The 27,846-nt window shown below is 43.4% G+C and overlaps 1 protein-coding gene and 1 long non-coding RNA gene across 11 annotated transcripts; both read right to left on the bottom strand.

Annotated features, from left to right (window-relative positions):
* Window positions 1-2,975: 2,975 nt before the first annotated feature.
* LOC112230006 lies at window positions 2,976-15,050 on the bottom strand. Of its 10 annotated transcripts, XR_006080563.1 has the most exons (8): window positions 14,170-14,805; window positions 13,633-13,693; window positions 10,482-10,547; window positions 5,587-6,082; window positions 5,288-5,411; window positions 4,423-5,160; window positions 3,512-3,616; window positions 2,976-3,172 (listed from the first exon to the last, which is right to left on the bottom strand). It is a non-coding gene; the product is annotated as an uncharacterized LOC112230006 (long non-coding RNA). The 10 variants fall into 10 exon arrangements; XR_006080561.1 differs by adding an exon at window positions 14,820-15,050 and having other exon boundaries at window positions 4,423-6,082; window positions 14,170-14,333; XR_002950252.1 differs by having other exon boundaries at window positions 4,423-4,505; window positions 4,850-6,082.
* Window positions 15,051-20,133: 5,083 nt separating this feature from the next.
* On the bottom strand, window positions 20,134-27,548 carry LOC112230005 (pygopus homolog 2). Its single transcript, XM_024396205.2, is given in 4 exon segments — window positions 20,134-21,542; window positions 21,545-22,799; window positions 23,121-23,170; window positions 26,884-27,548. Coding segments are annotated over 4 exon segments (1,782 nt in total). The 5' UTR covers window positions 27,014-27,548; the 3' UTR covers window positions 20,134-21,195.
* Window positions 27,549-27,846: the final 298 nt, after the last annotated feature.

The raw sequence follows: 27,846 nt of genomic DNA, 5'->3' as shown, positions 1-27,846 counted from the left end.
GACGAGTATGAAGCGAGGGCCAGCCAACGAGAGCGTACAGGTCGCAGTGGTGGGTAGTATATGGGGCTTTGGTGACAAAACGGATGGCACTGTGCTAGACTGCATCCAATTTATTGAGGAGGGTATTGGAGGCTGGTCAGGTTTACAAGGGTATGTTTGGCAGCATGAGTGAAGGAGGCTTTGTTGCGAAATAGGAAGCCAATTCTAGATTTAACTTTGGATTGGAGATGTTTGATGTGAGTCTGGAAGGAGAGTTTACAGTCTAACCAGACACCTAGGTATTTGTAGTTGTCCACATATTCTAAGACAGAAGCGTCCAGAGTAGTGATGTTGGACGGCGGGCAGGTGCAGGCAGCGATCTGCATTCAGTTTTACTTGTATTTAAGAGCAATTGGAGGCCATGAAGCTCGTCTGGAGGGTTGTTAACACAGAGTCCAAAGAAGGGCCAGAAGTACACCGAATGGTGTCGTCTGCGTAGAGGTGGATCAGAGACTCACCAGTAGCAAGAGCGACATCATTGATGTATACAGAGAAGAGAGTCGGTCCAAGAATTTAACCTGTGGCACCCCCATAGAGACTGCCAGAGGCACGGACAACAGGCCCTCCGATTTGACACACTGAACTCTATCAGAGAAATAGTTGGTGAACCAGGCGAGGCAATCATTTGAGAAACCAAGGCTATCGAGTCTGTCGATGAGGATGTGGTGATTGACAGAGTCGAAAGCCTTGGCCAGGTCAATGAATATGGCTGCACAGTATTGTTTCTTATCGATGGCGGTTAAGATATCATTTAGGACCTTGAGCGTGGCTGAGGTGCACCCATGACCAGCTCTGAAACCAGATTGCATAGCGGAGAAGGTATGGTGGGATTTGAAATGGTCGGTAATCTGTTTGTTGACTTGGCTTTCGAAGACCTTAGAAAGGCAGGGTAGGATAGATATAGGTCTGTAGCAGTTTGGGTCAAGAGTGTCCCCCCCCTTTGAAGAGGGGGATGACCGCAGCTGCTTTCCAATCTTTGGGAATCTCAGACGACACGAAAGAGAGGTTGAACAGGCTAGTAATAGGGGTTGCAACAATTTCGTTTTAGAAAGAAAGGGTCCAGATTGTCTAGCCCGGCTGATTTGTAGGGGTCCAGATTTTGCAGCTCTTTCAGGACATCAGCTGACTGGATTTGGGAGAAGGAGAAATGGGGAAGGCTTGGGCGAGTTGCTGTGGGGGTGCAGTGCTGTTGACCGGGGTAGGGGTAGCCAGGTGGAAAGCATGGCCAGCCGTAGAAAAATGCTTATTGAAATTCTCAATTATAGTGGATTTATCGGTAGTGACAGTGTTTCCTATTCTCAGTGCAGTGGGCAGCTGGGAGGAGTTGTTCTTATTCTCCAAGGACCTTACAGTGTCCCAGAACTTTCTTGAGTTAGTGCAGGACGCAAATTTCTGCTTGAAAAAGCTAGCCTTGGCTTTTCTAACTGCCTGTGTATTGCTTTCTAGCTTCCCTGAAAAGTTGCATATTACGGGGGCTGTTTGATGCTTATGCAGAACGCCATAGGATGTTTTTGTGTTGGTTAAGGGCAGTCAGGTCTGGAGAGAACCAGGGGCTATACCTGTTCCTGGTTCTAAATTTCTTGAATGGGGCATGCTTATTTAAGATGGTGAGGAAGGCATTTTTAAAAAAATAAACAGGCATCCTCTACTGACGGGATGAGGTCAATGTCCTTCCAGGATACCCCGGCCAGGTCGCTTAGAAAGGCCTGCTCGCTGAAGTGTTTCAGGGAGCGTTTGACAGTGATGAGTGGAGGTCGTTTGACTGCTGACCCATTACGGATGCAGGCAATGAGGCAGTGATCGCTGAGATCTTGGTTGAAAACAGCAGAGGTGTATTTAGAGGGCAAGTTGGTTAGGATGATATCTATGAGGGTGCCCGTGTTTACGGCTTTGGGGTGGTACCTGGTAGGTTCATTGATCATTTGTGTGAGATTGAGGGCATCAAGCTTAGATTGTAGGATGGCTGGGGTGTTAAGCATGTTCCAGTTTAGGTCGCCTAGCAGCACGAGCTCTGAAGATAGATGGGGGGCAATCAGTTCACATATGGTGTCCAGAGCATAGCTGGGGGCAGAGGGTGGTCTATAGCAGGTGGCAACAGTGAGAGACTTGTTTTTAGATAGGTGGATTTTTAAAAGTAGAAGTTCAAATTGTTTGGGTACAGACCTGGATAGTAGGACAGAACTCTGCAGGCTATCTCTGCAGTAGATTGCAACACCGCCCCCTTTGGCCGTTCTAGCTAGTCTGAAAATGTTGTAGTTCGGAATGGATTTCAGAATTTTTGGTGGTCTTCCTAAGCCAGGATTCATGGGGGAAATGTAATCAATTTTACAATAAGGCTGTAACGTAACAAAATGTGGAAAAAGTCAAAGGGTCTGAATACTTTCAGAATGCACTGTATGTGTGTGTGTGTGTATCTGCCGCATGCGTGTACGTGCATCCGAGTATGTGTGTGTGCTGTTGGATCATGTGGCAGATCTTCCTCTGCTGGCTCTTCAGCATGTCGTCCAGATGATGGATCTTCTCCTTCAGGACAGCCAGCTCCTTCTCCAGCTCCTCAGTTCTCACACCACAACCCAGTGGTTACATAAACAGAATTACCATCATATCTACACTGTGTATGAACTTGCCATATTTATGGGTCCACATTTTAAAGGGAGTATACCGTATCCTTTTTAGTATCTTAAAAAATATGCTGTATACTCTTTTCAAACTTTGGATTTATAAGTATGGCAATTCATGAACATTGTAGGCTTGAGTAGCAATGTTTCAATGTCTGTTGCTGAGGACTGTATTGTTGTATACTCATGTAGAGTTGTATATGAGATACTATGTGCAGACAGTCTACGTTTCAGTTGTATGACTGATTTGTAGTCATTATGGCGACAGATCCTCCTCACCTCTGCTTTTTCTCCTGCCCCCCCCCCCCTTGGCTGCTCTCAGCTGCTCTCAGCTGCAGCAGTTCAGCCCCGCTGTCGGCCATTTTGTCCTTCAGGACAACACCCTCCAGCTCCATGCCCCCCAGCAGCCGCTCCAACTCCTCCAACCTCTGACCTCGCTCCTCCGCCTACCCCTCCACTCGCTGCAGGTGCTTCGACTGCTTGTCAAGACGCCGGCTGAACTCACCGCTTTCAGTCTGCAGGGGGAGTTCCCAATTACATCTAGTTACAGTAATGGTCAGGAAATAGTTCAAATGTCTTAATCAGTGCATATTCAATTGTGGACTGGGATGTAATATTATGCAACACATATGCATCATGATGACACTGGAACTAATAACTGTGTTCTGAGATGACACTGAATAACAGTTGAACGAACAAACAAAACGATAGAGGATGATAGAGAGAGAGGGATGGGGAAAAGAAAGAGGGAGACCGATGAGACAGTAGACAAGTTGAGTAAAAAAAAGGATGGGAGATGAAAAAGAGAGAGAAAGAGGGGGATGAATATTCTTCATCATCTGGTGAACACTGACCTGCATTCAGTCCTTCTCCTCCTGGTGTCTCTTCTCAGACTCTTTCAGCTGAGCATTCAGGCGCTTGCTCACCTCCCATACTTAGCACTGCCCTCTGAATTCTCCCTGACATGCGCAAGAGAGAAAAAGAAAGCTCAATGAACCTGGACATAGAGTAAACAAACAGATAGAGAGTGCTAGGTGCTGACATACTATTTGCATACCATTTGCAAATAAGTGTTTCCGTAATTGCCTGAGGTAAAAGGTCACCTAAATAGGTTGGTGCGGCAGGTGAATGTCATGTGTCTGTCATCTGAATACACACTGGTTTTCCTGGTAGAAGATCATATATGTAACAATATATGTATCGTTTTCTTTAACATGACACCTTTTTAGAATGGAGGCCAGTATAACAGGACTCTAGCATACACAGACAGGTCATAGACTTCAGTTACTGTCTGTGTAGATGTTTATTCCCTTAGAATGTATTGTTTTTCCCACCACCTAGGTAATGGATGTCTGGTGCCTTTTTACAGGACGTTATGATGTGCTGCACTGAGCCTGAGATAATGTGGTGGGAAATTGGATATGTTGTGCTAAGGTGTGTGTGTTGCGTGCGAGATCTCTCGATATATTTGGTCTGTATCACTACAGTCTGCGTGAAACTGAGACCAGCAGCCTTTTCACAGAACAGAGTGATGTGGTGAGTGGACACATATGCTTTCCTATGACTTGGCAAATACTTTTATAGTTTGAATATAAATGTAATTTTCAGTTCATGTTCAAATTCAAATTCATACTCAAATTGTCTCCACAGTAATTTAATACTTTCTTTATATAAAAAGCACTAATGTGAAACTGATGCAAAACAAAAACCACAACATTTTAGATAACGAAAGTGAGAGGGTGTTGACATGCAAATATGGTCTTACATTTGTGTATGACTCTGTCCCAACAATGTTATGATTGGTGACAATTGTTTGGTTGGTAGGCAGGTGTAAACATTGTCTGGAAACTGAGGCAGAGTGAAGGGGTTAGTGGAGTAAAACAGATACAAATACTGACGATGCTGGATTGTTTGCATTTGAGTATTAGAAAGAGCTTGAGATGAGCCTCTGAAGGCCATTTCACACTGCATTGTTCTTAGCCCCAGGCTATACTGGCCCTGGGCTAGCTTAGCCTGTGTTCACACAAGCATTGTTAACCCTGGCTGGGCTATGATTTAACCCTGGGCTAAGGAATCACACACTTGTATTCCAAAGCCTTGGGCTAACGGACAAACAACATGCGAGCAACATTAACTCTCTTACACGCAACCTATGTTACAAGTAATAAGACATTTATTAACATATTATGTACTTTTTAAGATGTATTTTTATGTGTGACAATGATGTTTTGCTTGCTCAAAGTCACACTTGCAAGTTTAAATTGCACTCTTGACTGGCCTGTGCAGGGGACCCATCCTCCTCTCGCTGGACCACATTTCTTCTCTCTTAACTCAGTGTTTGCTCGCGCGTGCCATCTCATGCTTTTGAATTGGATTTGACACCATCGACTATCAATTATATTTGTCATTGGATGTTTTTCTTTTTTAATACAGTCAGTGATACAGGAGTCAAATCCCATAAGGAATCTCATCAGATCAGATGACATCAGCAAGCCAGAGCCATCTGTGGAAAGAGCACAGGTAAAACCAAGATATAAGTGCAAACAGAATGAATGTACCCTTCAACATAAAATTCCAACTAAAACGATGACATGAGCTCTGTCACAATTGATCTCTGCTCAACTCCTCACTTCCTCTCCACTCGCATCCATCTCGAAACCCATTGGAGGAGGTCTAAGGCGAGGAACCTTGGGTCGTCTCCTCCAATGGTGTTTTAGGAGGCGTGATGGTCCGTTCTTGCATCCATAGCTCTGTCTATGAATTTGAGAGTGGTTACATTTCTCCAGCCCCATCCCTCAGTTTTTTATCAAACAGGGGCGGGGAGTATACTTCTTATTGTTTCAACTGCTGAATGCCGCTTTAAAAAACAGATAAATGAGCATACTAGTATGTTTAAGCATACATGACTGTTGGCAGTGCTGTGCCATACCTTTAGCTCCCAGGTACAGCAGAGCTGACACACTAAATATGAAGTTACGGCAGATGTCTTGACCACCCTCTCTGGCTGTTCTCTAGACAGAGGTAGTGCTGGAAGGTGTCCCATGCACTGTTTGTGGCCACGTCACCTCCCTCACAACCAGTGAAAATCTCCAGGTTCTTACAGTGGGGCGTTAGCATAATCTATAGAGAGGGCAGAACAATACAGGAGATGGAATTAGATTTAGTGTGGAGTTGGAAGTCCCGACATAAAATCCTTGTACAATCCATAGACATTGGTAAAATGGTCATCAAAAGCATGGCACTAGAGTTTGAGGAAGGTGGAACGATACATATGTGCTGCGTTGTGATAGGAATAAGATGAGTTGGTGGCCCACTGGTCCAAACTTGAGGTCCTCAGCCTCATTGGTGTAGTGGCCAGGGAGATGAAGTAGAAGCCTGACTCCACCTGCTCAAATGTGTTCCCTCTACACACACTAACCTGTCTCCTGAGAACAATTGGAGTGAGAGAGAGTGAGAGAGAGAGAGAGAGAGAGAGAGAGGGGGGAAAATAAGATGTCAGGAAATGTCAGAGTTCAATTGGAGTTTAAATGTTTTAACATTGTCAGTCAGCATGGCTCAGTACTGAACAGTATGCTGTCAGTTCATGCCCAGCCAGCTCGTGGAGAACTATCCTCCTATAGGTTCACCTTACCTACACTACTCATATTGTTTAGCAATGACTATCACATACATTCAATACAGAAACATCTTTCTAACCGATAGACAGCAGCTTTGGTTAAACCACATGGCTAAACAATAGATCGCTATCTAACATTATCTAGTTAGCTTCCTAGCTACCTGACGTTCACCTAGCTTGACTCATCAATAGCCTGCTTTAATAACACCTCTTAAGGATCAGACCCTTTTTTCCCCAATTTTCGCCTACAATGACATACCCAAATCTAACTGCCTGTAGCTCAAGACCTGAAGCAAGGATATGCATATTCTTGATACCATTTGAAAGGAAACACTTTAACGTTTGTGGAAATGGGAAAAGAATGTAGGAGAATATAACCTTTTAGATCTGGTAAAAGATAATACAAAGAAAAAACCAACCATTTTTTGTACCATCATCTTTGAAATACAAGCGAAAAGGTCATAATGTATTATTCCAGCCCAGGTGCAATTTAGATTTTGGCCATTAGCTGACAGCAGTGTATTTGCCAAATTTTAGACTGATCCAATGAACCATTGCATTTCTGTAAAAAAAAATGTTGTATCAAGACTGCCAAGTGTGCCTAATTTGTTTATTAATAACTGATCAAGTTCATAATTTTGCACTCTCCTCAAACAATAGCATGGTATTATTTCACTGTAAAAGCTGCTGTAAATTGGACAGTGCAGTTAAATTAACAAGAATGTAAGCTTTCTGCCCATATCAGATATGTCAATGTCCTGGGAATGTTTTTTATTACTTACAACCTCATGCCAATCACATTATAACCCCCGACTTCAATTTCAAAATCATAATTGATTAGCTAGGTAGTTGGTTAACTAGTTTCGATAATGAAAAATTAGTCCAAATTTTCCTCTCTCTACCCTACTGATGTTACATTTGCACACCCCTTGGTTAACATAGAGATTCTGGGAACATCAGAAGGTGGGGGCAAATGAACTATATTCTGGTAATCCGACCAATTGAACATATGCGGTGGTACTTAATGAATATGATGTCAGTCAATGATAAGATGACATCAACTCTACAGTGGAAAGTCTACACATCAGAGTTATCGGATTCACATGGAATGTCAATTTAAATGTTTGAATATGAAATTATTTGTGATGGGATGAAATGTGATTTTAGCTTCTAAAATGTGAGATTTGGGTTTTCATAAGGTTAGGGCTCTGCTCAATCAGTGGCCCGCCCCTGTGAAGAGACAGGGGTTATAAAACTTTTCAGACACACCCTTCTCGCTCCAGTATATAAAGCCTTGACGAAAATGTAACCTCCTGTTCCGAGGATGTGAGGATGACGGTCCAATGTCAGAATGGTTCAGATAATAACTACAGAACGAAGCCAACATCAGCGTGAGCTTTGGTTGCGAATGGTATGAACTTTGAACTCTTATTCACTACAGAAGTGTACCTCCTAGCCATTGAGTTAGCAACAGCAGCTGCAAACGAGGGTTAGGAAGGAACAGACAGAATATCCGTCTATCACACAACAACGTTACTACAACGTTTTCCAATTGACCACCAGAGACATTCTTCAAAGGACTCGGTTTGGCAACACGGCCTTCCATCTACCACTAACCTACTGAAGCGCAGCTCAGAGTAAATATTTATTGCATTTTCCTTTTCCAAATGGGCGGTAATTCAGAATGCATAAGATACTGTATTTACAATAGCACAGCTTCTTCCTTTGTTACTCAGCCTTCCTGCTCTTTCACTCAAACCCAGACCCTTTTCTTTTGTGTAACAAGATGTCATATCTGCTCCGCCCGCTAGGGACGTTTTCCTTTATGACGTAATTTGTAATCAAGTTATGATGAATTATGTGTGTGTGTAATTGTGTGATTAGTTAGGTATTTAGTAAATAAATAATTAAACCCAATTTTGTATTGCTGATTCAACTTGTTAGCCAGGGTTCGTGAAGATAACCAATAATTTACAACTTTCAGATGAGACTGAATTAAGGTGATGATTAATATTGACTGCTATTGATGTCAAATATTACTAGGTCTTTAAGAGTTTATTCAGAAGATAACAGCTCTATAAATATTATTTTGTGGTGCCCCGACTCTCGAGTTAATTACATTTACATGATTAGCTCAATCAGGTAATATTAATTACGGAGAAGTAATTTTATAGGATAGCATGTCATATCACTTAATCCGGCATAGCCAAAGACACGACACATGTTTCCCTCCACATCTTTTCTGTCTTTTACACTGATCAGCTACAGTGCCTTGCGAAAGTATTCGGCCCCCTTGAACTTTGCGACCTTTTGCCACATTTCAGGCTTCAAACATAAAGATATAAAACTGTATTTTTTTGTGAAGAATCAACAACAAGTGGGACACAATCATGAAGTGGAACGACATTTATTGGATATTTCAAACTTTTTTAACAAATCAAAAACTGAAAAATTGGGCGTGCAAAATTATTCAGCCCCTTTACTTTCAGTGCAGCAAACTCTCTCCAGAAGTTCAGTGAGGATCTCTGAATGATCCAATGTTGACCTAAATGACTAATGATGATAAATACAATCCACCTGTGTGTAATCAAGTCTCCGTATAAATGCACCTGCACTGTGATAGTCTCAGAGGTCCGTTAAAAGCGCAGAGAGCATCATGAAGAACAAGGAACACACCAGGCAGGTCCGAGATACTGTTGTGAAGAAGTTTAAAGCCGGATTTGGATACAAAAAGATTTCCCAAGCTTTAAACATCCCAAGGAGCACTGTGCAAGCGATAATATTGAAATGGAAGGAGTATCAGACCACTGCAAATCTACCAAGACCTGGCCATCCCTAAACTTTCAGCTCATACAAGGAGAAGACTGATCAGAGATGCAGCCAAGAGGCCCATGATTACTCTGGATGAACTGCAGAGATCTACAGCTGAGGTGGGCGACTCTGTCCATAGGACAACAATCAGTAGTATATTGCACAAATCTGGCCTTTATGGAAGAGTGGCAAGAAGAAAGCCATTTCTTAAAGATATCCATAAAAAGTGTTGTTTAAAGTTTGCCACAAGCCACCTGGGAGACACACCAAACATGTGGAAGAAGGTACTCTGGTCAGATGAAACCAAAATTGAACTTTATGGCAACAATGCAAAACGTTATGTTTGGCGTAAAAGCAACACAGCACATCACCCTGAACACACCATCCCCACTGTCAAACATGGTGGTGGCAGCATCATGGTTTGGGCCTGCTTTTCTTCAGCAGGGACAGGGAATATGGTTAAAATTGATGGGAAGATGGATGGAGCCAAATACAGGACCATTCTGGAAGAAAACCTGATGGAGTCTGCAAAAAACCTGAGACTGGGACGGAGATTTGTCTTCCAACAAGACAATGATCCAAAACATAAAGCAAAATCTACAATGGAATGGGAGTCGTTGTCCACAAAGCGGCAAGGCGGGCTGTCTTGCTGCCACCTATCCTTTCTCTCAGTCATCATTCACCTTTCACTGTCCCCTTTCATCTCTATGGTTAAAAATCCAGTTAGAGCAGTCAAGCTGTGATTGGTCCAAATACCTGACCAATTGCGTTTTTCAGTAGACTGTTACAGGCTGTTCATTGGCTAGAATTTCCGTTCTAAAATTATAATAAGCTGTTGTGAGAGCAAAATGGATTTTGGAGAGGAAACTGAAAAATTGGTGTGACAGGGAGAAAAGACATCCATGATGGGACACAACATTTCTGTGAGTGCAGTAATTTCTGAGTCTTGACATGTAGTAAGTATTTCTTTAGGCAAACAAACATCTCTGCTTTCTAATTTACTGCGTGTGGAAATTCAGTTCTGCTTGCTCAAAGTCACACTCGCAAGCTCTTAAATTTAATTTGTGCGCAACACGCTGGCTTGCACTTGTCCTCTGCTCGCTCGACCACAGTTGTTCTCTCTCCACTCAAGGAATAAATAGTATGAATTTACATGCAGAATGCATTACAGGCATCACAAGCATATGTCAATTAAGTAAAAGTGTCACATTTGTGATTGGACAGTGAGCATTCTAGGAATGTGCAAGTGTGAACACTTCAGACAGTGAACACTTCAGAATGTGCAAGTGTGAACACTCGCTTGGCTCCGTGCTAAAATCTCCCTTAGCACAGGGCTAAGGAGGCTCTTAGCCCTGGGCTAATTTGCAATGTGAACGCACCTTGACTGGCTTAGCTACCTTATTGTTGTTATTATTTTGTCTGGCGACCATCTGTTCCCTCAAAGTCTTCAAACAGTACCGAACCTAAAGAGAAAGACACCACACATAAGAATTGACATCAAAAATACACACACACACTAGAAATACTTTGATTGGAATGGAATTGGAGGAAACGGCTGCCGATTTACGGGCTCCTTTTTTTTGCATTGTTTGTAACTTATTTTGTTCATAATGTTGATGCTACCGCCTCTTATGACCTAAAATAGCTTCTGGATATCAGAATTGTGAATACTCACCTCGAACTGGACAAATAATTTTTCTTTAATGAGTCTAAAGCGAGGAATATAATGCTGGTCCCAGACAAGGTCCAATTCCCTGTCATTCACATGAAGAAAATATGGAAATACAGGGGGCGGAAAATGTGAGAATGTGTCGGCAAGTGGGTAACCCGCCTCAACCATTCATTATTTTGGCCAATGTGCAATCACTGGAGAATGAACTAGATGAGCTCCATTCAAGACTATCCTACCAACGGGACATTAAAAAAACTGTAATATCTTGTGTTTCACGAATCATGGCAGAACGACGACACGGATAATATACAGTTGGCTGGGTTTTCCGTGCATCTGCAGGACAAAACAGCTACGTCCGGTAAGATGAGGGGTCAGGGTGAGCGATGTCTAATATTAAGGTAGTCTTGAGATATTGCTTGCCTGAGCTAGAGTATCTCATGATAAGCTGTAGACCACACTATCTACCAAGATCATTTTCATCTATATTTTTTGTAGCCGTCAATTTACCACCACAAACCGATGCTGGCACTAAAACTGCACTCAATGAGCTGTATAAGGCTATAAGCAAACAAGAAAATGTTCAATCAGAAGCGGTGCTCCTAGTGGCAGGGGACTTTAATGCAAGCAAACTTAAATCCGTTTGACCTCATTTCTACCAGCATGTCACATGTGCAACCAGAGGGAAAAAAACTCTAGACCACCTTTACTCCACACATAGAGACGCATACAAAGCTCTTCCTCACCCTCCATTTGTTGAACCTGACCATAATTCTATCCCCCTGATTCCTGCTTACAAGCAAAAGCTAAAGCAGGAAATACCAACGAATTGCTCAATATAGAACTGGTCAGATGATGCGGATGCTACTCTACAGGACTGTTTTGCTAGCATAGAATTGTAAATGTTCTGGGATTCATCCAATTGCATTGAGGAGTATACCACCTCAGTCAACGGCTTTATCAATAAGTGCACCGACAGCATCGTCCCCACAGTGACCGTACGTACATACTAGAGGTCAACCGATTAATCGGAATGGCCGATTAATTATGGACACTTTCAAGTTCATAACAAATCGGTAAATCTGCATTTTTTTCCACTGATTATGGCCGATTACATTGCACTCCATGAGGAGACTGCGTGGCAGGCTGACTACCTGTTACGCGAGTGCAGCAAGGAGCCAAGGTAAGTTGCTAGCTAGCATTAAACTTATCTTAGAAAAAACAATCAATCTTAACATAATCACTAGTTAACTACACATGGTTGATGATATTACTAGTTTAACTAGCTTGTCCTGCGTTGCATATAATCGATGCGGTGCCTGTTAATTTATCATCGAATCACAGCCTACTTCGCCAAGCGGGTGATGATTTAACAAATTCGCAAAAAAAGCACTGTCGTTGCACCAATGTGTACCTAACCATAAACATCATTGCCTTTCTTAAAATCAATGCACAAGTACTGTATGTCACATATGCAGTTATTGAAAATATATGGGAATATCTGCTCAATCCAAATTTACAACCAACTGATTGCAGCACTATCACAACAATGGAGGAGACAAGTGGAAAAGGGAGAAGGTAGGGAACTTGTTTGCCTGCCATATATTAAAGATACAAATTGGATGAAATGAACTGGCATAAATAGAAAAATATACCAGTTTCATCTGAGGACAAAAATGTTGACAGCTGCGCCATACAGGTTGCAAAAAAACAGGAGGAGAGTTTCAATGTACCAATTCCATGGCACATGGTTTATGAACTGGTACAAACAACCACACTTGACACAACACTTTTTATCAATTAAAATGATTATATAAAATTATTGCCATCAACAGAATGCTATATGTATGGGGCATACAACAATCTCAGCTCTGTAGATTTGGTTGTGAAGAGACTGAATCAGTAGATTACTTATTCTGGTATTGCCCCTATGTAGCTTGTTTCTGGTCACAGGTTCAGGAATGGTTAAAGAAATCACAACATGCACTTAAAATTAACCTTACAAATAGCAGTGTTGGGCAATCTGGAAAGCCATAGCCAGTCAATAAATAATATAAAATTAGGAAAGAAGTTAAAATGCATTATATACACACCAAAATATGTTACAGATACTATAAAAATGTCCCATCACTCAGACAGTTAGTGAATACACAGCATCCAGCACATCAATCAATCAATCAATCAAATATATAGACAAAAGCCCTTTTTACGTCAAAATAATAACCACAGTGGTTATAGAGGGTGCAACAGTTCAACAGCTCATGAGCAAATGTCAGTTTGCTTTTCATAGCTGAGCAATAATAGGTTGAAAGAGAGAGTCGAAACAGCAGAACCAGGACAAGGAAGCACATCCATTGAAACTGGTAAAAAAAATCTTTGGACAAAACAATTCCACTCCAATTCCCTTTATGGATGGGTGTATCTTTGAATTCGCTGTTGAATGGCCTGCTCCTTCTCCATTTTCAGAACACCACCCCGCTCCCCCAGAGTGATCGATAGTATATTTTAGCTCACACTGTGATGAGTGTGTTTCTGAGCTCTCAGGTTGATGTAGCGAGTTATTGTCTTCACTGATCTCACTCTCCGTCAGCTCCATATGTGGCGACTAGGGGCAGGACTCGATTGTATACTGATGGTCGTGAGCACAATCTAGCTGGGCCCTGAGCTCTTTAGTGATGGTCCCGGTGGACCTCTTCTCCACCACAGCACAGGAACACTCTGGCACCCAGGGGTCAGTTCGGCATGCTTGTACTAACCGTTCTTTCCTTTTGGTAGAAAACAATTAAGGAATCTATTTGGCTATAGTTATATTCAAGAATCACTGCATATACTTGACATAAACAATAGCCTTAGAAATAACATGGATTTGCATGTACCACCTGCCTCCTGCACAGTCTCCTTCTCCAGGATGAAAACATTTTCAGGGATGAAGATGTCATCCTGAAAACAAGCAAACGTTTTGTTAAGACAACTGAACCCACATATCAGTTGGTATTAACAATCTACCTGTTGTATGCTTTATCAACACACACACACACACACACACACACACACACACAGCAAATACAGGGACATGTATTTATCAGCAAACATTAGCTATGTCAACTTCAGTCTAGCTAAATGAGGTGGAGCTAACAAAACATTACAAAAACAAATCTGTCAACAAAATGTATTACAGTACTTGTCTGAGGTGGGAGCTAACTACAGTAACTAACGATACATAATAACAGGGGTACACGGATAAACTGTTGCAATTTTAGTTGCAGTTGAGTTGCTTGCTAACCTTATTTGCTGGGGGGTGTTACACAAAACACTTCAGATGTAATTAGCTAGTTACCTTCGACTGGAGTTGCAACAAAGTTGTCCAGTGTCTAACGCTAGCCTAATCAACCACAGTTATGACCGGTTAACGTTACCTCTGGGGCTCCATTGCATTGACTCGCGTGGCCGCCTTCGTTCAGTCGCTTTTGATGATGGTCGGTCGGTCGGTAACCCCTACACCATAACCCTCGAAATGTCCTTCATCGCGAAGTCTGCCTCTGCGAAATGCTGTCTGCAGATCTGCAACCTACTTCTCTATCTATAAACCGACACTATGAGATATCCCATGGTTTACTATTATATTATACAAAATGTCCAGGGTACGCTGAAAGGCTACATGTTAATATCCATACAATTACAGGGCTATAATACATTTTATGTCACCACGCTGTAGGTTATTACTGTGGCCAGGAAAAGCAGAGTATAAGTAAAACTGCTGCCAACGTACCACAAAGCCACAGGTAGCATATCCCCAAAAAACGTTGGCTCAGCGAAATGCAGAAGCTATTTAATACGATTCAACAATTCCCTTTGGCAATCATTTACTGACACCGACCAACGGCAAGAACAAATAGAGAGTAGCATAAGCAAATAATAACTCGGATAGTGCGCCAGTATCTGTGCGTTAGAGATGTCGACGATGAGTATTACGTGTATCGTCGACATCTCTAGCGCACAGATACTGGGGCAAATGAGTAGCTGTTAACGACATATACAGGCGCGTTAATGGCCTACTGTAGTCTACCTGCTATAAAAGAGGAAGTTCCAGGCGAGATATCAGAAGTGCAGTATCAAGTCTCCTTTGATTTTCGAGAGGTGTGTTTGCTCTCGCAGTGTAGTAGCCTAGAATAAAACACTGATGGAGAAGACAGGCTATGTGCACACTTCCCACAAAATGAGGTGGAAACTGGGCTGCTGCACTTCCTAACCTCCTGCCTCAATGTGTAACTATATTTGAGAGACATTTCCCTCAGATTACACAGATCCAAAGAATTCGAAAACAACCCCGATTAAGATAAACTCCCATATCTACTGGGTGAAAAACCACAGCGTGTCATCACCGCAGCAAGATTTGTGACCTGTTGCCACAAGAAAAGGTCAACCAGTGAAGAACAAACACCATTGTAAATACAACACATATTTATGCTTATTTATTTTCTCTTTTGTACATGAACCATTTGTACATCGTTACAACACTGTATATATACATAATATGACATTTGTAATGTCTTTATTCTTTTGAAACTTCTAAATGTTTACTGTTAATATACCAAAGTGAAATAAACAATACAAATTATCTACCTCACTTGCTTTGGCAATGTTAACATATGTTTCCCATGCCAATAAAGCCCCTTGAATTGAATTGTTTCACATTATACTGTAGACAAACAAATTCCCACTACTGCTACAAGAGCAACCTGTTGACAGCGGGTACGTCAGATAACTATCATCCCGCCCTCGAAACAAGCTAATTGGCGCAGGATACCGGGGAAGGCGGCACCTATTGAACGCACGGTCTTTTCGATATTGGCGGGACATTGCTGCCAATCAATGGTCTAGCGATTACGATTATTTGCGCTTCATAGCTATGTTTGCTATAGGCTACCTGAGTACATTAACCCAGTTTCTTTTCAATAGAATTTAGGGCTATTCTAAAAATAAAATAATAGTCTAGAGATAAATTATCATGGATTGATCACCAATAATCATGGATTGATCACAATGTATATCATAATTAAATATCACAGTTGACTACCACAAGAGAAATCTGGCAGCCTAACATATAGGTTTACACTACACAATTATATAAAGTTGCAGTTCCACTGTGTGACTATATAAGATTGATCATGTTGTTTGATGACTGGTTTGAGGTGATTTGTGAATTAATGCAACCAAGGATTCATTCGGTTTTTGGTCATGAATGGTAATACAGTGGTTGGAGTGCAGTTTCTCCTGGCCCATAGAAAGACTACTCGCATCATGCCATGGTAATAACTCATTTTCTTTAACAAGATACATTTTCTTCATAGCTCACTGCTCGTCTATGACCAAAAACAAGTTATGTTGGATTGTTACAGTGTATCAGTGGAAAGTCTTGATGAGGACCCCAACAGTACATTTCTACAGAGCAGAACAAAATTCTGTTTCTCAGAAATCAACAATGCATTTAGATGGATATAATCCCCATGACAGTCACTGAAAGATGGAATTGGCATAATGGTTATCAATGCTCATGTCAGTACCATTCGGGATTTGGGTCAAAATCATTTCAATTCACTCAAATAAGTCTCGGAAATCCCAGACCTAGGGCAACAGCGCTATACAGTGTAGAAAACATTAAGAATACCTTCCTAATATTGAGTTGCACCCCACCCTCCCCCTTGTGCCCTCAGAACAACCTGAATTTGTAAGGGCACAGACTCTACAAGGTGTCAAAAGCATTCCACATGGATGCTGGGCCATGTTGACTCCATTGCTTCCCATAGTTGTGTCAAGTTCGCTGGATGTCCTTAAGGTGGTGGACCATTCTTGAAACACACAAGAAACTGTTGTGTGAAAAACGCAGCAGTGTTGCAGTTCTTGACACAAACCGAAGCAACTGGCACCTACTACCATACCCCGTTTAAAGACACTTTAATATTGTGTCTTGCCCATTTGTCCTCTTAATGGCACACATATCCAATCACTCTCTCAATTGTCTCAAGGCTGAAAAATCCTTCTTTAACCGGTCTCCTCCCCTTCATCTAAACTGATTGAAATGGATTTAATAAGTGACATCAATAAGGGATCATAGCTTTCACCTGGTCAGTCTATGTCATGGAAAAAAGCAGGTGTTCATAATGTTTTGTACACTCAGTGTATGTCAGAATGTTAATGTGGGAGGCAACCTGCCTGCATAGGGCAGGGTTCCCCAACTGGCGGCACGCGGCACGAATTTGGCCCATGGGGGATATTATTTGGCCACCCATGTTCTCTGATCAAAATACTTTTTAGTTGTTGGACATTAGACTGTTAAAACACCAGCAAATCAGCTCCAAATACATTTCCAAAGTATTCCCACATGGAGATATGTGATTGTATACAAATGTAAGCAAGGTTTGAAATGGTTGTTTTAGTAAAATATATCAGTTTCGGCTTCTTGCGGTCAATTTGCAGTCTACAAATTATTTGTAATTATGTTCCAGGGCCCTGGTTGAATGAAGTTGATGACCCCTGGCCTAGGGAGACTACTCAATTCAGGAAATAGACAAATTCCCAGTGGTGGAAAAATAAACCAATTGTCATACTTGAGCAAAAGTAAAAATACCTTAATAGAAAATGAGTAAAAGCAAAAGAGGCACTGAGTTTGAAGGTAGGCCTTGAAATACATCCACAGGTACACCTCCAATTGACTCAAATGATGTCAATTAGCATATCAGAAGCTTCTAAAGCCATGACATCATTTTCTGGAATTTTCCAAGCTGTTTAAAAGGCACAGTCAACTTAGTATATGTAAACCTCTGACCCACTGGAGTTGTGATACAGTGAATTATAAGTGAAATAATCTGTCTGTAAACAATTGCTGCTAGAGTTACTTGTGTCATGCACAAAGTAGGTGTCCTAACCGACTTTCCAAAACTAGTTTGTTAACAAGAAATTTGTGGAGTGGTTGAAAAATGAGTTTTAATGACTCCAACCTAAGTGTATGTAAACTTCCGACTTCAACTGTAGGCATTCCTCTTGTCCAGGGCAGTGTGCAGTGGGTTGGCGATGCATCGTCTGTGGACCTATTGGGTCAGTACGCAAATTGAAGTGGGTCTAGGGTGACAGGTAAGGTGGAGGTGATATGATCCTTGACTAGTCTCTCAAAGCACTTCATGATGACAAAAGTGAGTGCTACGGGGCGTTTGGCGTTTGGATAGTCGTTTGGTTCGGTTACCTTTGCCTTCTTGGGTACAAAAACAATGGTGGCCATCTTGAAGCATGTGGGGACAGCAGACTGGGATAGGGAGAGATAATGTCCTTAAACACACCAGCCAGCTGGTCTGTGCATGCTCTGAGGATGCGGCTAGGGATGCCGTCTGGGCTGGCAGCCTAGCGAGAGTTAATACGTTTAAATGTCTTACATCAGCCACAGAGAAGGAGAGACCACAGTCCTTGATCGTGGGCCGCGTTGGTGGCACCGTATTATCCTCAAAGCGGGCAGAGGTGTTTTGATTGTCTGGAAGCAAGACTCCTGTGTCCGTGATGTGGCTGGTTTTTCTTTTGTAGTCCGTGATGGTCTGTAGACCCTGCCACATACGCCTAGTGTCTGAGCCGTTGAATTGCGGCTCCACTGTCTCTATACTGACATTTCGCTTGTTTGATTGCCTTGCAGAGGGAATAACTACATTGTTTGTATTAGGCAATATTCAAAGTCACCTCTCCATGGTTAAATGCGGGGTTTGCGCTTTCAGTTCTGAGTGAATGCCGCCATCTATCCACGGTTTCTGGTTAGGGTAGGTTAATAGTCACAGTAGGTACATCTCCTATACACTTCCTTATAAACTCACTCACCGAATCAGCGTGGACGTGTATATTATTCTGAAGCTACCCGGAACATGTCCCAGTCCTCATGATAAAAACAATCTTGAAGCGTGGATTCCGATTGGACAGACCAGCATTGAATAGTCCTTGTCACGGGTACATCTTGTTTGAGTTTCTGCCTTTAGGAAGGGAGCAGCAAAATGGAGTTGTGGTCAGATTTGCCGAAAGGAGGTCAAGGGGAGGGCCTTGTATGCATCGCGGAATTTAGAGTAGCGGTGATCCAGTGTTTTTCCAGAGCGAGTGCTACAGTCATTATGCTGATAAAAATTTACATAGCCCTGTTCTCAAATTTGCTTTGTTAATATCCCCAGCTACAATAAATGCAGCCTCCAGATATACGGTTTCCAGTTTGCATAAAGTTCATTGAGGGCCGTCGTGGTATCGGCTTGAAGGGGGATATACACGGCTGTGACAATAACCGAGGAGAATTCCTTTGGGAGATAAGGTCGGCATTTGATTGTGAGGAACTCTAGGTCAGGTGAACAAAAGGACTCAAGTTCCTGTATGTTACAATTACACTATGAGTCATTAATCATGAAACATACCCCCACGCCCTTTTTCTTCCCGGAGAGATGTTTATACCCGTCGTCGCAACGCACAAAGAATCCAGGTGGCTGTACCGACTCCGACAGCATATCCCGAGAGAGCCATGTTTCCATGAAACAGAGTTTGTTACAATCCCCGATGTCTCTGGAAAGCAACCCATGCCCTAATTTCGTCTATCTTGTTATCTAGAGACTGGACATTAGCAAGTAATATACTCGGACGTGATGGGTGGTGTGCGCTCCTCTAAAGTCTGACTAGAAGGCCGCTCCGTCTTCCTCTTTCCGGTGGCAGGTAGCCCAGTGGTTAGAGCATTGGGCCAGTAACCGAAGGGTTGCTAGATCGAATCCCCGAGCTGACAAGGTAAAAATCTGTCGTTCTACCACTGAACAAGGCAATTAACCCACTGTTCCTAGGCCATCATTGTAAATAATAAATTTGTTCTTAACTGACTTGCCTTGTTAAATAAAGGTTAAATAGATTTTTTTAAATTAACACATTTGGGTCAGCCTCCGTTCAAATGCCCTGGGTGTTTCGGACAAAGGATCTGCTTCAGGAAAGTCATAGTGCTGGTAAGTTGACGTCGCTCTGATATCCAATAGTTCTTCCTGGCTGTATGTAATAACGCTTAAGATTATGTGGGCTAACAATGTAAGAAACAACTCTGCTCCGGTCATTAGACAAATTGAACAAACTGGACTAAGATAGCACCATATCTGTTTTTAGTGGGTTTAGCATATCCCCATGTTTAATTCCAAAAAAGCCACAAATATATATATTTTTTGAAGAGGACGAGTACAAAAACAATTACATTTACTACTTCAGGGTTTAGTGCCTTCCCCCACTGTGTGGGCTGCTGGTCAGTCCCCCAGGTTCCAGCCAGAGGGCGCCAGCATAGAGCACATTATTACAGAGCACATATCAGTGCAAAGGGAACAGTTGAGAAAAAGGCAAATTGAACAGATTTTTTATTTTTAAGAAAAATTAGAAACACCTGCCATGACAGTAATATGAAAACTGATATTTTTCACGCCGTTATTTGGTCTACTTTGAGGCCTCTAGCAGAGACCAAATTGCAAATAAAAACAGATCGGACAAAGTTACTGCATTGGTTCACATGCAACCCCAAAGACTAGTACACACATCGGATATGACCATGTCGTCACTACTTGTAGCTATGCCAACACCATCCAAACAGCACTGATATCACAACTTCCATGTCCAGTGAAAAAAAAATATATAAAAAAAATGGTTGATTCAATGTATAAAAACAAAAAGTCCATTGACAGAACCTAGACATAATATAGTTAATTATTTTCGTTCATTGGTTGATTCTCCTGCATTCCAAAATCGACAGACACGTGTTTTGGGCAAATGTTCAGGCTGTATATCTACACTTTTCTGTGGCGCCATTCATTTGCTCTCTGGAGGTGTCGGAGGGAGGGCAGTCAAGTACATTGAGGGGCGGTTTGGATCACCTTTGGATTCATCTGCTCTGGGTCAGAACCAGGGGTATGTGTGGTGACCACGCTCTCACCAGGGGTCAGTCAGTCAGTGTGTCAGTGCGAGGGGCCCTTGCCGGTCAGTCACAAAGTATGAGGTAGTGTGTTGGTGTCAGTGCTTTGCTGGTCGGCAGGCCGGATGTCTGGGGGGGTTCATGTGGAGTGGACATTTGTCATGTAGGGGAAAATCAGTTGTTCAGTCCAAAAGAGTCACTAAAAGTGCTTCATGTAAGTGTGTGTTTATGTATTTAATAAAGCATTGTAAAAAGCTTGTCAGATAAGGTTGGGTGAGTAGCTGGTGGGTAGACAAGGGCTGGGTTTCCCAAAAGCATTGTAGCACTGACATCATCTTTCGTCCATTGAGTTTCAATGGAATTAAGATGATCTTAGCGCTACGATTCTTTTGGGAAACCCAGCCCAAAGCCATTCCGAGAGAGATCAGAGCAGTCAATGCCTCTTCCCCTGCACCCCTTCCTCCCTCCCAGTCTATTCTCCTCCACCTTCCATTCCTCAGCCCTCGTTGGCAGCCACCAGCTGGCCCAAGCCCTGGCGGACATACACAGCTTGGATCTCCTTGGTCTTGAGGCAGAAGTCGCAGGCCCAGACAGCAGAGCTCTCTCGGGTCAGCAGACCGTAGGCTGGCTCCGTCAGGCCCGTGCAGTCACGGTGGAACCAGCGCTGGCACGACGCCTCACACAAGATGGCATCCTGGTCGTCGTGCACCTCTGACAGGCAGAAGCCGCAGGGGAACACCATGCCCGGGCCGCCCAGCTTCCCTGGACCGGAGCCTGGGCCGGTGGAGGGGTTAGCGGGGCCGGGGGGCAGCGGAGACTGAGTGTTGGGGGTAGAGTTGGAAGGGGGTTGGGGTTGCTGCCGGGGGTGTTACCCCCACTGCTGTTGTTAGTCATGTTGTTCTGGGCAGAGTTGGGGGGAGCGTTTGGCATGGAGCCTCCACCAGGGGTGTTGTTCTGCTGGTTGTAAAGGGTGGATCCAAGGGAAGAATTCGGCGGAGTTGACTGCTGTTGGGATGGGTTATTGGAAGAGGGGGCGTTGGCAGAGTTGGGCCCCTGCAGCTGATTGGGTGGCGGCTGCAGGGGCTGGGAGCCGTTGAGTGGGCCGGTGGGGGAGGAGTTGGGGTTGGACTGGGGCGGTGCTGAGGGGGGCTGGCCGGGCGTGTTGGGCTGCTGGTCAGGGAAGCCTCCTCCAGGCTGGGAAGGGCCAGAGTTGGGGGGCCCGGGGGGAGTGTTGTTGGGACCCGGTGGACCAGATGTGTTCAAGTTAGGCAGCTGCTGCGGAGGCCCAGACTGGGGCCCACCTCCACCAAAGTTCTTCCCCTCATCGTTCCCTGGGCCCGGGGGGCTGAGGCCTGGGTATGGGCCATCCTGTGAGGGAGGGAACTGTCCTTGAGGGGGTAAACCTGGAATCCCTCCCATGCTTCCTCCTGGGCCAACGCCCATGCCCCCCATCATGTTCATCCCACCAGGCATGCCCCCCATGGGGTTCATGGGGCCATGGGGGGGTCCCCTGGGTCCTCCGCCCCCGGGCAAAGGGGGGCTGTTGAAGGGGTGCCCACCCTGTCCGTGCTGTTGCTGCGGGGGCATCCCAAACCGAGGGTGCGGTGGCCCTCCTCCAGGACCCCCGATACCACCAGGGGACAGCATAGGGTTGAACCCCGGTCCCGGGTGCATGGGCGGACTGAAATTGGGGGGCATGTTAAATTGCGAAGGACCCCCGGGTCCTGGGAAACCTCCTCCGCCACCTCCACCCCCAAAGCCAGGCATCCCCCCAAAGCCCAGCTGGTGGTGCGGTCCTGCGTTGGGTGGTCCTGGGCCAAAGGGCGGTCTCCGTCCTGGTCCTCCAGGGCCTCCCCCAGGGCCCCCCATGAAGCCCATGCCCCCGGGGCCTATCCTGCCTCCATAAGGCCCCCCTCCTCCACCTGCCCCGGGGCTCGGGAGGAATGGACCCCCTCCTGGAACTCCAGCCCCACCAGGTCGGGACGGCAACGATGGGGGGCCAAAGTCATCATCAAAAGGATTGGAGGCAACCAGGTGGTCCACCATGGGGGTAGGAGGGGGCGCAAACTCAGAGAGGTGGGAGAACGCGGCACCGGCCCCCTGAAACACACGATCAGGAGAGAGGGGAGATAATGGATTTTTGAGATTGAACAACATGAGTTTGATAAGAGCAGAGAAGCTACAGGTAGTATAGAATGATTGAATAGTCAACTAGTGAAACCACTAATCGATGTAACAAGTCGTCAACTATGTTACAACGTAAAATGTTAACTTGAGGTGTTTAGACCATGCTTAAATGTGCAACCATCATAACAAGACCAGTAAAAGGACAAATAAAACCTTCTCGCAGAAGAAGCCACCAGTCAAACACGTCGAAAATGTTTACATTATGGAGAGCAATGTGTTGAAGGCAGTACTTACCTGAGCGTTGGATTTTCTCTTCCTCTTTTCTGGACTCTTCATCTGTCCACCTAAAGAGGGGAAGAGGGAGAGGAGCAGGGACATGAGACATTCTAGCCTTATCTTTCCAGTTTACAGATGAACATACATTATCTATTTTTATACTAACACCTGTAACCCACATAGCTCATGCTAATACTTCTACTGTACATTACATTTTAGTTACTGTTTATACACGCCACATATTTACAGTACATTCAAAGTATTCAGACCCCTTGACCGTTTCCACATTGTTTCAGCCCTATCCTAAAATAAAAAATTATAATAATTAAAATCATTCTACACACAATCCCCCAATAAGACAAAGCAAAAATAGTTTATTTTTTTTAGAAATGTTTGCACATTTATTAAAAATAAACTGAAATATCACATAAGTATTCAGACCCTTTACTCAGTACTTTGTTGAAGCACCTTGGGCAGCGATTACAGCCTTGAGTCTTCTTGGGTATGATGCTACAAGCTTGGCACACCTGTATTTGGGGAGTTTCTCCCATTCTTCTCTGCAGATCCTATCAGGTTGGATGGGGAGCGTTGCTGCACAGCTATTTTCAGGTTTCTCCAGAGATGTTCGATCGGGTTCAAGTCCGGGCTCTAGCTGGGCCACTCAGGGACATTCGGAGACTTGTCCCAAAGCCACTCCTGCGTTGTCAGGCTTGCTTAGGGTCATTGTCCTGTTGGAAGGGGAACCTATACCCCAGTTTGAGATCCTGCGCACTCTGGAGCAGGTTTGTCGTCAAGGATCTCTCTGTACTTTGCTCCGTTCATCTTTCCCTCGATCCTGACTAGTCCCCCAGTCCCTGCTGCTGAAAAATATCCCCACAGCAAGACGCTGCCACCACCATAATTCACTGTAGGGGTGGTGCCAGGTGTCCTCCAAATGTGATGCTTGGTATTCAGGCCAAATCGCTCAATATTGGTTTCATCAGACCAGATAATCTTGTTTCTCATGGTCTGAGTCCTTTAGGTGCCTTTTGACAAACTCCAAGTGGGTTGACGTGCCTTTTACTGAGAGGCTTCCATCTACCATAAAATGCCTGTTTGGTGGAATGCTGCAGAGATGGTTGTCCTTCTGGAAGGTTCTTCCATCTCCACAGCTGTGTCAGTGACCATAGGGTTCTTGGTCACCTCCCTGCAAAGGCCCTTCTCCCCCGATTGCTCAGTTTGGCCAGGCAGCCAGCTCTAGGAAGAGCCTTGGTGGTTCTAAAACTTCTGGAGGCCACGGTATTCTTGGGGACCTTCAATGCTGCAGACATTTGTTGGTACCCTTCCCCAGATCTGTGCCTCGACACAATGCTGTCTTTGAGCTCTACGGACAATTCCTTCGACCTCATGGCTTGGATTTTGCTCTGACATTTACTGTCAACGGTGGGACCTTATATAGACAGATGTGTACCTTTCCAAATTATTGAATTTACCACAGGTGGACTCCAATCATGTTGTAGAAACATCAAGGATGATCAATGGAACCAGGATGCACCGGAGCTCAATTTCAAGTCTCATAGCAAAAGGTATGAATACTATATTTATTTTATTATACATTTGCAAAAATGTCTAAACCTGTATTCACTTTGTCATTATGGGGTATTGTGTGTAGATTGATGAAGATTTTTTATTTAATCCTGTTTAGAATAAGGCTGTAACGTAACAAAAAGGGGTCTGAATACTTTCCGAATGTACTGTATATATGCTGGATTCTTGACGTAGCCAACTCTAATATTAAAGTGCCTTCAGAAAGTATTCACACACCTTGACTTTTCCACTGTTGTTGGTAAAGACTGAATTTAAAATGGATTAAATTGAGATTTTGTCACGGGCTTACACACAATACCCAATATTGGTCAATGTGGAACTAATAAAAAATGTAAAGCTAAAATGTCTTTCATGAATAAGTATTCCGCCCCTTTGTTATGGCAAGCCTAAATAATTACAGAGGTAAAAATGTGCTTAACAAGTCACATGGCCTAATAGTGTTTAACATGATTTTTGAATGACTACGCAATCTCTGTACCACACACATATACAGAATTGTAAAGGTCCCTCAGTCCAACAGTGAATTTCAAACCCAGATTCAATCAAAGACCAGAGAGGTTTTCCAATGCCTCGCAAAGAAGGGCACCTATTGGTAGATGGTAAAAAATAACATAAAAGCAGACACTGAATATTCCTTTGAGCATGGTGAAGTAATTAATTCAACTTTGGATGATGTATCAATATACCCAGTCACTACAATGAGACAGGCGTCCTTCCTAACTCACTTGCCGGAGAGGAAGGAAACCACAATGAGGTCAATGGTGACTTTAAAACAGTTAACAGTTTAATGGCTGTGATGGGAGAAAACTGAGGATGGATCAACACTGTAGTTACTCCACAATACTAATCTGACAGAGTGAAAAGGAAGCCTGTACATAATATAAATATTCCAAAACATACATCCTGTTTGCAACACGGCACTAAAGTAATACTGCAAAGCAATTAACTTTTTTCCTGAATACATAGTGTTATGTTTGGGGCAAATCCAATATAACACATTACTGAGTACCAATCTGCATATTCTGAAGCATAGTGGTGGCTGCATCATGTTATGGGGTACGCTTGTAAATCGATTAAGGACTGGGGAGTTTTTCAGGATGAAAAAAATAAAAATGGAGCTAAGCACAGGCAAAATCCTCAAGGAAAACATGGTTCTGTCTTTCCACCAGACACTGGGAGATTAATTTACTATTCAGCAGGAAAATAACCTCAAAACCAAATCTATACTGGAGTTGCTAACCAAGAAGACAGTGTTCCTGAGTGGCAGAGTTACAGTTTGGACTTAAATCTACTTGAAAATATAACAATTTGACGGAGCTTGAATAATTGTAAAGAATTTTGGGCAAATGTTGCACAACCCAGGTGTGGAATACTCCTAGAGCCCTCAAACTCAAACTCTGGACCCCAAAGCCAGTTCCACTGCATTTTTTCATTGTTCCCCTCTAATCAGGGACTGATTTAGGCCTGGGACACCAGGTGTGTGCAATTAATTATCAGGTAGAACAGAAAACCAGCAGGCTCCGAGTACCCCTGTTTAAAGACTTACCCAGAAAGACTCAAAGCTGTAATTGCTGCCAAAAGGTGCTTCTACAAAGTATTCACTCAGGGGTGTGAATACTTATGTAAATTATATATTTCAACATTTCATTTTCAAATCAGGCTGTAAAGAAATGTGGACTAAGTCAAAGGGTATGAATACTTTCTGAAGGCACTATCTACTGCTGTACATACCATACTTTTTTAAATCTCATAAATTCATATATATTTGTGTACATACATAGATTGCATTTGGATTACTGTTCTAGTGCTATTTGGGTTAGATTGGTTACATTTTATTTTACTTGTATTCATGATTGATATTTTACAGCATTGTTAAGAGCTAATAACATAAGCATTTTGCTGCACCCGCTACACCCATTCATCGATGCTAACTACTTTAGTATCATCTCAATGGGGGAGTTTTTTTGAGAGCCTCGACGCTTGCTCTAAGAATTATCTATATGGCGCCTCACCTTGAGCCCTGATAAAACACTGCAGGTTTCTACTAGTGCTTCCCTCCCATTTTCTTTATCAGTTTGTTTCGTGCATTACTACACACACCCGGTTAAAACTTTTGGAATAGGAATTGCTGGGTACTCTCCATCCACCCGACCTCTCCAAATTCCCTGAAAACGGAAGAACAATGGATTCTTACTCGACGAGGCGCCGAGCTGCTTGGGAGTCCTACCGATGAGCAGGAAGCGAAGACGCTGACGGGGAGGCAGACGTGGCAGGGTCTTAGTGAGATGAAGATGCCAGGCAATCCGTCCTCCATTATCAAGCATGCTACTCACCAATGTTCAATCACTAATGAACAAACTTGAGCGAGGATCTCCTTCCAGAAGGTACATCAGATCCTGCAACATAATGTTTTTCGGAGACTTTTCTCCGACATCCAAATAGATATACATCCAACCAGTGGGTTTTACAGTTTGAGTGAGAGGAGTCGGGATCTCTGACAAGAGGAAGGGTGGTGGGCTCTGCTTTATGACCAACATATGGTGCGACAGGGGAAACGTACAGGAACTTGCAAGCTTCTGCTCCCCCGATTTGGAATACTTGGTAATCAAATCCGCCCTTTTTACCTTCCAAGAGAGAGTTCTCAGGGATTATCGTCACGGCTGTGTACATCCCACCCCAAGCAGACACCAAAAGGGCTATCAAAGATCTCATTGGACACTGAAGAAACTGGAGACCGCATTCCCAGACGCAGCATTCATTGTTGTGGGGTACTTTCACAAAAGTAATTTGAGAAGCGTACTACCAAGTTATTACCAACACATTGACTGTCTACCTCATGTAAATTCTACTTAACCACTACTACTTGCCTTTTCCACAGGGATATGGCCCTCTCCACCCTCCTTTCGCCTACAAACAAAGACTCAAGAGGGAAGTTCCAGAGGTCAGATCCAATCAATCAGAATTCACACTCCACTGTTTTGATCAATTGGACTGTAATAAGTTCTGGGTCACGTCTGGATAAAACGTTAACGAAAACGCTGTCTTAGTAACCGGATTTATTTAAAAAATGCATAGATGACGTAATATAGTAGCTTTCAAAACTTACCCGAATCATAAAAACCGTGGATGGATAGCAGCTTTGTAGGTTGCTTTTAAA

Source organism: Oncorhynchus tshawytscha, linkage group LG31 (genome assembly GCF_018296145.1).
Source record: "Oncorhynchus tshawytscha isolate Ot180627B linkage group LG31, Otsh_v2.0, whole genome shotgun sequence".
Taxonomy (NCBI): Eukaryota; Metazoa; Chordata; class Actinopteri; order Salmoniformes; family Salmonidae; genus Oncorhynchus; species Oncorhynchus tshawytscha.
This window is presented reverse-complemented; position numbering and strand designations above follow the sequence as displayed.